The sequence below is a fragment of the Hypanus sabinus genome, chromosome 28 (assembly GCF_030144855.1).
Source record: "Hypanus sabinus isolate sHypSab1 chromosome 28, sHypSab1.hap1, whole genome shotgun sequence".
NCBI lineage: Eukaryota > Metazoa > Chordata > Chondrichthyes > Myliobatiformes > Dasyatidae > Hypanus > Hypanus sabinus.
The window spans coordinates 37,132,199-37,144,256 of NC_082733.1; the positions used below are offsets into that span (position 1 = coordinate 37,132,199).

At 43.3% G+C, this 12,058-nt stretch overlaps 1 protein-coding gene across 1 annotated transcript; it reads left to right on the plus strand.

Moving 5' to 3' along the window:
• Window positions 1-940: 940 nt before the first annotated feature.
• LOC132382590 (interferon-stimulated gene 20 kDa protein-like) lies at window positions 941-8,055 on the plus strand. Its single transcript, XM_059952948.1, has 3 exons — window positions 941-1,292; window positions 3,461-3,661; window positions 7,841-8,055. Exons 1-3 carry the CDS (start codon window positions 1,062-1,064, stop codon window positions 7,985-7,987), a joined length of 579 nt encoding a protein of 192 aa, XP_059808931.1. The 5' UTR covers window positions 941-1,061; the 3' UTR covers window positions 7,988-8,055.
• Window positions 8,056-12,058: the final 4,003 nt, after the last annotated feature.

Below are 12,058 nucleotides of genomic sequence, written 5' to 3' on the forward strand. Positions count from 1 at the left end.
GCTTTTTCCATTGAGGTTGGGTGAGACTAGAACTAGAGTTCATGGGTTAAGGATGAGAGGTGAAATTTTTAACGGGAACCTGAGATTGGTGAGACTGTGGAATGATCTGCCAGTGGAAGTGGTGAATGTGGGTTCAATTTCAACATTTAAGAGACATTTGTGTATGTAGGTGGATGGGAGAGCAATTGTCCAGGTGCAGGTCAATAGGAATAGGCAGAAAAGTAGGTTGGCATGGATCAGATGGGCTGAAGGGCCTGTTGTTATGCCATAGGGTTCTGTGACTCAATGCATGTGGGAAAGGGTTTATGGGACGACTCATCTTCATCCTGTTCCTGAGTTAATTAAAAGATTAATTAAAATACCACAACATGCAATAGGCTGGCTGCTATTTGGAAACAGGATAATGGAGCAACAGACATAAAATGCTGGAGGAACTCAGCCAGTCAGGCAGCATCTCTGAAAATAAATAAACATTTGTGGGAATGGGATAATAGAGTTTCCTTTGTAAGGGGTGACGTTCTTCAGAAACTCAAATGTAATGGAAGTTATACCCAAACCTTTTTTTTAACCATCTCTGGCATTTGCAAGGTAAATTAAAGCATCACAGTGTGTGTACACGTATGGAGTCTGTCACAGGTCTTTTTGTCACACAGAGAAATTCATGCAGCTATCTTTTCCTGTCAGATGATCCAGGTTTGTGTATCAACAACTTCTGGGGAATTGGATAGAAGAATATCCACTCGCTCTCTGCCGAAAAGTATTTTTAAGGTGGGGTGTATTCATGTGATATTGCAGTGGCAAGCCAACACAAAAAAATAAGCAAATAAGACAACATTGTAACCATGGATATTATTAGATGTGGGCGTATTCTATCTCTGTTGTTGACTTGATGATACTTTACTGAACAGAAAGTGAAACAAAGCTGTTGAAATTTAGTTATGCTTTGACACCAGCAGACGAGGGTTCGGTATAAAGGTGATCGAGCAAATGAGGAAACAGGAGAGTGCAGAGGAAGTTGCTGTTGCTACATTGGACCCTTTGCAGGGAGTACAAGCTGTACAATGATAGATCCTTCCAAGTATGTTGCCATGGACTGTGAGATGGTGGGACTTGGCCGCAATGGCCGTGACAGTGGTCTGGCGCGCTGTAGCATCGTAGATTATGATGGGCAGTTAATCTATGACAAATTTATCAAACCAGATGGGACAATTACAGATTACAGGACGCACGTGAGTGGGATTCGCCCATTGGATATGGAAACAGCTGTGCCTTATCAGATCGCCAGGGAAGAGGTACATTTCCCCGTTGTAATACTTCTTGTAATTATTCAGCCACATAACCATTCTTATTAATCCTTCCTTGAATATGTCTAACATTTGACTGAGAGATCTGGTGAAGGACTACTTGATGGAAGTTTTTATGTAGCACCCATGGTGACATCATAAGATTTAGGTCACTTGGTCACTTTATGGACATACAGACTTTCTAAGCATATAAGCTATCTTGTGTATTTATATTTATTGTGTTATGTTTTATTATCAATATTTGTTCTTTAACTTTTGTGGTTTTGTTTAAGCTGCATCGGATCCAGCAATAATTTTGTTCTCCTTACACTTGTGTTCATTAATCTAGTCTAAGGCTCAACCCTTTGAATACAGGATTCTCTTGGCAATGCTATAGAATGATCAGTGTAGGTCTTGTGCTGACGTCTCTTAAGTGGGACTTGAAGCATAGCCATATGGGCAGTCATTGTTCCCCAGTCCAAACTTAAGCTGTCAGACCAGTTGTGTTCAGCAGTCGTCAACCAATCAACTTCAGGAATGCTTTGATGGAACTGAAATGGGAGGCTGTCTATTCTTCTCACATCTCTTCCTCCCCACCCCAACCAATAACTCACCAAGAAACTTAACTGAATTAACTAGTTGCCCAAGAATCTTAGTGACAAGGCTGGTTTTTGAGGAGCGAAACCAAGAGCGTATTATCAATAGGAGAGATTCTGCAGATGCTGGAAATCCAGAGCAAGACACACAAAATGCTGGAGGAACTCAGCAGGTCAGGCAACGTCTATGGAAAGGAGTAAAGAGTTGATGCTTTGTGCTGAAATCCTACATCAAATCAGGAAAGGAAGATTGAAAGAGACAGAATAGGAAGGTGGGGGTGTGCGAGGGGAAGGGGTGCCAGCTGGCAGGTGATAGGTGAAGCCAGATAAGGGGGAAAATAAAAAAAAACGTTTAGTAATGTACAAGATGCTGGAGGATCTCCACAGGTTAGGCAGCATCTATGGAGAGGAATAAAGAGTAAACGTTTCAGGCTGAGACCCATCATCAAGTATTTGTCAGATATATTATTAGCTTCCAGTGCATCAAAGCTTTCTAAAACATCAGTAAAGGTTCCCCTGTAAAATATGAACAGATTTCTGAAATTTCAGTGATATTAGTAATGATTTTGGATAAAGTGGATTCTCTTTTCCATGGCATGTCATTGGTTCTGGGCGGACTGGGCTCATCTCTGCTGTATCTTGTTTCAGTCCAGAGTGAAGGGTGTCGATCCAAAATGCCGACTGTTTACTTCCCACCATAGATACTGCCTGACGTGATGGTTTTCCCCCGGCAGTGTGTGTGTTGCTCCAGATTCCAAAATCTGCAGTGCCGTGTGTCTCTGTAATCTGATTCCGTCCGATGTTTGTTTGATCAAACAGATCTTTATTTGGAAGTGTTATCAAAAGAAATGGATCCAAACTAAATAAGTGGAGTCTGAAATACATTTAATTACATCAAGGCTGATGTGTAAATACTCAGTGATAGGTGTCGGAATGTACTGCCCGGTACGGCAGATACGTCAGAGACTTTCAATAGACGTTTACATGAATGTGTGAGAAATGGAAGGGTATGGACATTGTGTATGCAGAGGGGATTATTTAGAATGGCCATTTGATTACTAATTTAATTGGATCGGCACAACACTGTGGGCCGGAAGGCCTGTCCTGCGCTATGATGTTTCTATCTTCTTAAATGCTGGGCTGACAATCCTTTTCCTGTTATTCATACTTAACATAATTCAGAGTAATTAGCCGGTATCTGTGGCTAAGCAGTTAATATTTGTGTTTACTAACATTATGCTGGGGGCTTCCAGATAGCTTGACCGACACCCATCCTTCAGACAACACCAACAATCGATTGTTTTCTCTCTGAGCCACCTTGCTATGTGCAAAAAACGAAGGGTCTCAACCCGAAACGTCGACATTGCTTCTCCTTATAGATGCTGCCTGGCATGCTGTGTTCCACCAGCATTTTGTGTGTGTGTATTGTTTGAATTTCCAGCATCTGCAAATTTCCTTGTGTTTGCAAAAAAATCAATGGCTGCTCTGACACTTTGAAAGCAGCTTGAGATATCCTGAGGAAAAGTCGGGCAAACTCGGAGTGGAAGTTTGTTGCACTAACATTCTGCTGTTTCCATTCAGATTTTGAAGATTTTGAAAGGAAAGATTATCGTGGGCCACGATCCCAGGCCTGACTTCTACGTACTGAAAATGGACATTTCGAACTACGCCACACGGGACACCTCAACGTGCAAGTTACTGATCGCAAGAGCAAACCTGAAAACCGACAGACGTGCCTCGTTAAAAGTTCTCTGCCAGAAACTGCTGGGGCAAAGAATACAGGTACAGAGTTGGTTTGCAAAGTCACATGAAACTTCTTTTCCTCTGTAATGCTTCACCTTCTATTCCATCCATTCTATTCCATAGATGGCAAACAAGCAATGTGCAAACGACAACAAACTGCAAATACAAAATAATATTAATAATAATACATAAGTAACAAATAAGGAGAACATGAGTTGTAGGCGCCTCATATGATAAGCCATTCAATCCCCGAATCATTTTTGTGAACCTCCTTTGAACCCTCTCCAATGTCAACATGCCCTCTCTTAGATAAGGGGCATTAATGATGATGAGTAGGTACATGAGTAGGAAAGATTTAGAGGAATACAAACTGAACATGAGGGAATGGGATTACCTCAAAGAGATGACTTTGTGGGCCTGGGCGAGTTGGGCCAAGGGGCTGGTTTTCATGTTGTGTCACTCTGGCTCTACAACAGTGCCGATGTATGATGGAATCCTGGCCTTTACACAGGATCTCTCAATGGCCGCACATCTGGCACAAACGGAAGAGCTACTTCATCACAGTTCCGATGACCTAGTTAATGATGACTTCAGCTACTGTCAATGTGGGGTTTGCCTGTTCTCCCTTTAACCAGCTGGGTTCCTCTAAATATTTCCTCCCACAATCCTAAGACATGAAGGTTAGACAGCCACTGTAACTTCCACCTAGTTGCTTGCAAGTTCATAACACCACAAGGTAGATGCAGATTAGGCCATTCAGCCGAGTAAGTCTGATCTGCCTTTTGATCATGGCTGATTTATTTTCCCTCTCCACCTCATTCTCCTATCTTCACCCTGTAACCTTTGATACCCTTACCAATCAAGAATGTATCAACCTCTGCTTTAAATCTACCCAATGACTTGATGTCCACAACTGCCTGTGGCAACGAATTCCGCTGATTCATTACCCTCCAGATAAGGAAATTCCTCATCATCTCTTTTCTAAAGGGATGTCCTCGTATTCTGAGGCATTTCAATCTTTGTTAGGTTTTGATGAGATCTCCCCTCATCCTTCTGCATACCAGTGAGTACAGGCCCAGAGCCATCAGTCGGTCCTTATATGGTATCGTTTTCGTTCCTGAAATCATTCTTGTGAATCTCTTCTGAACCAATGGCAGCACATCCTTTCTTAGATAAGGGGCCCAGTGACACCAATACTCCAAGTGACACCTTATAAAGCATCAACTTTACATCCTCCCTTTTATATTCTAGTCCTCTGCAAATGCATACTCACATTGCATTTGCCTTCCCACTACCAACACAATCTCCAATTTAACCTTTAGAGAACCCTTTGCAACTCGTATTTTTGAATTAAAACAGCCTATGCTTTTATTTCTTCCTCCAAAATACATGACCATGCAATTCCTGGCACTATATTCCATCTGCCACTTGCTTGCCCATTCTCCTAATCTGTCTATGTTCCTCTGCAGACTCGCTGCTTCCTCAACGCTACCTGCCCTCCACCTGTCTTCGTATTGCATAAACAAACTCATAACGTCATGCTGCATGGACGCTGGACCTTAGTGTCTGAACCGACCATCAAGCTTTTATTCACGGGAGTTTAGAAAAACGAGAGTGGAGCTTATATAAACTATGACCAGGACTGGGTAAATTAGATGCAGGAAGGAGTTCCTAATAATAAAGTCTGGATTGGATTGTTTTTTATCATTGCATGTTCCGAGACAGTGAAAAGCTTTTGTTTTGCATACTAGCCAGGCAGATCATACCATATTTCATTATATCAATGCAGTTATAGAGGAGGTGCAAGGGAGGTAGACAAAGTTAAGGACCAGGGAGTCACAGTGTAAGGATAAATGAGTAAGTTCAACTTTCAAAGTAAAGTTTATTATCAGAGTACATACATGTCACCATATACAACCCTGAGATTCTTTTCCCTGCAGGCATACTTGTCAAATCTATAAAACAGTAACTGTAAACAGGAGCAATGGACAACAAACTGTGCAAGTGCAGATATTTAAAAAGCAATAAATAATAAGCATGAAATAACAAGATAAAAGAGTCCTTAACTGAGTGTAGTTATCTCCTTTTGTTCAAAGAGCCTGATAGTTGAGGGGTAGTAACCGAACTTGAAACTGCTGGTGTGAGTCCTGAGGCAGTTGTACCTTCTACCTGATGGCCACAGCAAGAAAAGAGCCTGGCCTGGGTGGTGAGGATCTTTGGTGATTGATGTATCGTCAATAACTCTCGGAGACGTGAGGCAAGGTATAGTCTTTTATTGGCTGGAAGAAAGAACAAGCAGCAATTGACCACCGCACTACATCCTGGAGACTGAGGCTGGGGCTGTCTCTCCAATCGCCTTTATACCAGGGTCCGTGGGAGGAACCACAGGAGCAGTCAACGGGGGGGGGGGGGGGGGGGCGTGTCCAGACGGGGTATATGTAGTTCACCACAATGATGGACGCTGCTTTTCTACGGCAACATTTCATGTCAATGTGCTCAATGATTTGGAGGGTTTTCCCGTGATGTACTGGGCCGAATCCATAAACTTTTGAAGGATTTTCCGCTCAAAGGCATTGGTGTTCCCAAACCAGGCTGTAATGCAACAGTCAATACACTTCCAATCACACGTCTGTAGAAGTTTGCCAAGGTTTTTGATGACATGCCAAACTCTCACAGGCTCCTGTAGAAGTAGAGGTGCTGTCGTGCTTTCTTCGCAATTATAATTATATGACAGGTCCAGGCCAGGTCCACTGAGATAGTGACATTCAGGAATTTAAAGTTACTGGCCCTGTCCACCTCGGATCCTTTGATGATTACTGGCTCTTGGACCGTTGTTTTCCCTCTCCTGAAGTCAGCAATTAGTTCCTTGGTCTTCTTGACATTGAGTGAGAGGTTGTTGTTATTACACCACTCAGCCAAATTTTCAATTTCCCTCCTGTATGCTGATTCATCACCCCCTTTGATACAGCCCACATCAGTGGTGACATCGACAAACTTGTGTATGGTGTTGGAACTGTACTTAGCCGCACAGTCAAAGGCATGAAGCGAGTAGAGCAGGGGTTAAGTACACATCCCTGTGGAGCTCCTGTGCTGATGGAGATTGTGGAGGAAATGTTTTTTCCAATCCAAACTGACTGGGCTCTACAAGTGAGAAATCCAAGATCCAATTGCAAAAGAGTGTATTGAGGCTCAGGTCTTGAAGTTTACTGATTAGTTTTGAGGGGATGATGGTGTTAAATGCTGAGCTGTATTCAATAAAGAATACCCTGATGAAGGGTCGCGACCCAAAACCTCAACTGTTCACTCTTTTCCATTGATGCTGCCTGTCCTGCAGAGTTCCTCCAGCATTGTGTGTGTTGCATAGAACAGAGAAATGTCTTCTCCCAGGGGAATTTATGAAATTCTCTATCTGAAAATTAGATATTATTGTAGAAATCAAAGGACATGGTGAGAAATCAACAAGGTATTAAAGTAACAAAGAATCTGCTGGAGGATCTCAGCTGTCAGCTGGTCAATCAGTGCCTGTGGTTGAGACCGTGCCTCTGGGCTGAGAGTGGAGAGGGGAGATGGGCATTATAAAGTGGAATGGAGGAGGGGTGAGGGAGTAGGTGATCGGTGGAACGAGGAGGGTGTGAAGGGTGGTGATCCCGGTGGTGGGAGGTGGAAGACTGAGGCAGGTGAGTGATAGGCAAAAGCCGACGGAAAAGATTAAAATGAAAATTGTTGATTTTGGATGATCTGTCGTAATTATATTAAATGGTTCAAAGTTCACAGCAGATAAAAGAAGCACAATGGAATCAATGATAAAATACACACAAAGGCAGACAAACAATGTGCAAAAGATGGCAAATTGCCCAAATACAAAAATAATAATAATAATAATCAATAGGTAATAGTGAGAACATAAATTGTAGAGTCTTTGAAAGAGAGTCCATATGTTGTAGAATCTGTTCAGTGTTGAGGTGAGTGAAGTCATCCACACTGGTTCAGGAGCCTGATGGTTGAGGGGTAAAAGCTTTTCCTGAACCTGCTGGTGTGGGACCTGGGGCTCCTCTACCTCCTTCCCGAAGGCTGCAGTGAGAAGGGAGCATAACCTGGATGGTGAAACCTGCTCTGGGGCCAAATTGTTTGCTCCTCCCCTAACTTCTATGTTTTTACAACGTGTCTCTGATTTTTCCCACATCATATTCCTGACTGGTTCCTCTTTTCCTTCAACAGGACAGCTACAAAGGACACTCGTCTGTGGAGGATGCAAGTGCAGCGATGGAGCTCTTCAGACTTGTAGATAACACGTGGGAGCTTCAAATCACCAAGGGCCTCAAGGTGGCGATAGTAGACCGATTTGAAGGACGGGACAGATATTAATGAATAAAATAACACCAAAATAGGAATTCTAATTTTCATATGCCAAATAAACAAGTAATTATATCTGCTGTAAGCCAAGTTCACAAAGTTCATTTTTTTCCCTCACTTTTCCCAATACCACAAACTATTTGTTCTTTCCTGAAGTTCAGAGCAAGGACTCACCATACCAATGGCCTTTTGTCCTGTGTGGCCCCCTAGAGTATTGGGCTGCTGGTAATGCAAGGAGTCACCCATTGCTTCACTTTTTATTGTCATTTCAGCCCATTTTACTGCCTGGTCCAGATCCAACTGCAAGGCTTGATCGCTTTCCTCATTGTCTGGAACTCCGACAATCTTGTTGTCACTGCAAATTTGCTGGCCCAGTTTACCATACCATCATTAACATGGATGACACACAACAATGGGCTTTTCACTTTGTCTTTTTTCCAAAGGTGAAGGAACCAAATTTGGGATGTGTATCCTTCCATTCCCTGTCACGTAGGCATGGAGCAAAATCGACAGTAGAGTAGTATAATGAAACATTTTTACCGAGTCATGCCAGCAACAATATGCATTGGGCAACTTACAGTATGGAAGCGATGAGCCAGGTTCACAGAGACAAAGGTTGGGAACCCTTGCTATAGACTGTCTGGTGGGCTGTCACACAACTATGTAACTGTAGTACATTGAGCCAGGTTCACAGAGACAAAAGCATACACACTCGAATACCCAGGCAAAAAAGAGAAAGCCTTCCACACGTAGGAGGCCCAATCAATTCACTGTGCGATCAGTCAGCCGCACGCACACTTGCTGCATTCTCACGATCGATCCGATACGGTTCACTCCCACTTTCATTAGCTCAGGGATTTGGGACAATTGTTGGGAGCCTATGATTGTCCAGGGTGATCAGATAATTGATCCTGGAGTGGCAAGACCCTATAGACCCAGGGTTCCCAACCTTTTTTATGCCATGGACCAATACCATTAAGCAAAGAGTCAGTGGACCCCAGGTTGGGAACCCCTGCTGTAGACTGGTGGGCTGTCACACAACTATACACCTGTAGTACATTGATTCATTGGGGTTTTAATGCATCTTTTGACCAGAGTTCTTGTTGGATTCCATAAACACAAGAGATTCTGCAGATGCTGGAAATTCAGAGTAACGTACACAAAATGTTGGAGGAACTCAGCAGGTCAGGCATCCTCTATGACATTTCAGGCCAAGACCCTTCATCAGGACGAAACAGAGCGGAAAGGGGGAATGAAGGGACTCTTTGATTCTCTCCATAGATGCTGCCTGACCAGCTGAGCTCCTCCAGCATTTTGTATGATGGGAATGTGGGGAGCATAAAACCCAATTAGTGTGAATGGGTGTGTGATAGTCCTTGCGGACTCGGTCAGCTAAAGGACTATTTTTGAGCTGTATGACTACAAAACCACGTTTGAGTTAATAGTCCAACGATGAAGAATCTTCAGGGAAAGATTCCAGGCTGCTAACTGAATGAATAGCTAGCATCATCCACTGGAGGGTACAGGAACTGCACCCAGACACCATCAAACATCAGATGGTAGGAACTTCACTGAACTCTCTACCGATACAAAATTGCTTTATTCTGAGTGTATCAAGATGAAGGTAGCACTATAGTTCATCTCATTCTACCTCATAAAGATGTATTCTACACACAATGTGTAATTTTTAAGGGCCCACTGCCAATCCAAAACTGGTGCATCAGATTAGACATCAGTGGAGAAGACTGAAGATTAGCTGAAAGGTAGACCATGAGTTCATGGAACATGGTACAACACTGCACAGGAAGAGGCCCTTTGACCCACTGTGGTAAACCATGTATACCTGTCTGGACATGCCCCTCTGCTGACTGCTCCTGTGGCTCCTCCCACAGACCCCTGGATAAAGGCGATTGTGTCACTGCTCCTCCCACTGTCCAAGACAGTATGGCCGTGGATCCATTTTACTGCCAATAAAAGCCCTTCAGTATTTATTCTACTTCCAGTCTTTTGGAGTAATTGATAGTGCATCACCCACAATGTCGTGCCAAACCAGTTGAAGAGTAAATCAAAAATACCCAAAACCTAGTCCCTCCTACCTACACAATGTCCATATTCCTCCATCTTCCTCATATCCATGTGCCAATCTAAACGTTTCTTAAAAGCCTCTAATGTAGACAATAGACAATAGGTGCAGAAGTAGACCATTTGGCCCTTCGAGCCTGCACTGCCATTTTGAGATCATGGCTGATCATTCACTATCAATACCCGGTTCTTGCCTTATCCCCATATCCCTTGATTCCCCTATCCATAAGATACCTATCTAGCTCCTTCTTGAAAGCATCCAGAGAAATGGCCTCCACTCCCTTCCGAGGCAGTGCATTCCAGACCCCCACAACTCTCTGGGAGAAGAAGTTTTTCCTTAACTCTGTCCTAAATAACCTACCTCTTATTCTCAAACCATGCTCTCCGGTACTGGACTCTCCCTGGAACATATTTCCTGCCTCTATCTTGTGCAATCCCTTAATAATCTTATATGTTGCAATCAGATCCCCTCTCAATCTCCTTAATTCCAGTGTGTACAAGCCCAGTCTCTCTAATCTCTCTGCGTAAGACAGTCCAGACATCCCAAGAATTAATCTTGTGAATCAACACTGCACTTCCTCTACAGCCAGGATGTCCTTCCTTAACCCTGGAGACCAAAACTGTCCAGGTGTGGTCTCACCAGGGCTCTGTACAAATGCAAGACGATTTCCTTGCTCTTGTACTCAATTCCCTTTGTAATAAAGGCCAACATTCCATTAGCCTTCTTCACTGCCTGCTGCACTTGCTCATTCACCTTCAGTGACTGATGAACAAGGACTCCTAGATCTCTTTGTATTTCTCCCTTACCTAACTCTACACCGTTCAGATAATAATCTGCCTTCCTGTTCTTACTCCCAAAGTGGATAACATCACACTTATTCACTTTAAGCGTCATCTGCCAAGTATCTGCCCACTCACCCAGCCTATCCAAGTCACCCTGAATTCTCCTAACATCCCCATCACATGTCGCACTGCCACCTAGATTAGTATCATCAGTAAATTTGTTGATGTTATTCTCAGTGCCTTCATCTGAATCATTGATGTAAATCGTAAACAGCTGTGGTCCCAATACCAAGCCCTGTGGCACCCCACTAGTCACCACCTGCCATTCCAAGAAACACCCATTCACCGCTACCCTTTGCTTTCTATCTGCCAACCAGTATTTGCCTCTACCATGATACCGGACAGCACTTTCCAGACATCCACCAATCTAAGTAAAAAAACTTACCCCCCCACATCCCCTTTGAACCTACCCTCTCTCACCCTCAATGCATGCCCTTCTGTATTAGACACTTCTACTTTGGGAAACAGATACTCCCTGTCTACTCTATCTATGCTTCTCATAATCTTATAAACCTCTCTCAGATCTCCCCTCAGCCTCTGCTGCTTCAGAGAAAACAACCCAAGTTTGTTCAGCTTCTCATGATAGCACACGCCCTCTAAACCAGGCAACACCCTGGTGAAACTTTTCTGCACCCTCTCCAAAGTCTCAGCGTCCTATAGTGGGGTGGCCAGAACGTTATGCAATCCTCTGGATGTGGCCTAACCAGAGATTTATAAAGTTGCAACATAATCTCTTGACTTTTGAACTCAATCCCTCAAATAATAAAAGCAAGCATTCCATAAGCAAAACAAATAAACAGGAACGTATAAGCAATTAAAAATGAGACAGAAAAAAAGGATTTAAAATATGTGTCATAATCAAGATTCACAGAGTTTTACAGCATAGTTGGTGTCATATGACATGGGTGATCATGTCATAAGGGTGACATGGGTGATAAGATCGTAATTATTCTTGACAAATTATTCAGAAGTTGTTTGCCATTGCCTTCTTACAGGCAATATCTTTACAAGTTGGGTAACCCTAGCCATTATCAATACTGTTCAGGGTTTTTCTCCTGGAGTCAGTGGTCACACAAACCTGGACTGAAAAGCACCAGCTGCTCATACGACCCTCCACTACCTGCTCCCATGGCTTCACGCGACCCTGATCGGGGTGGG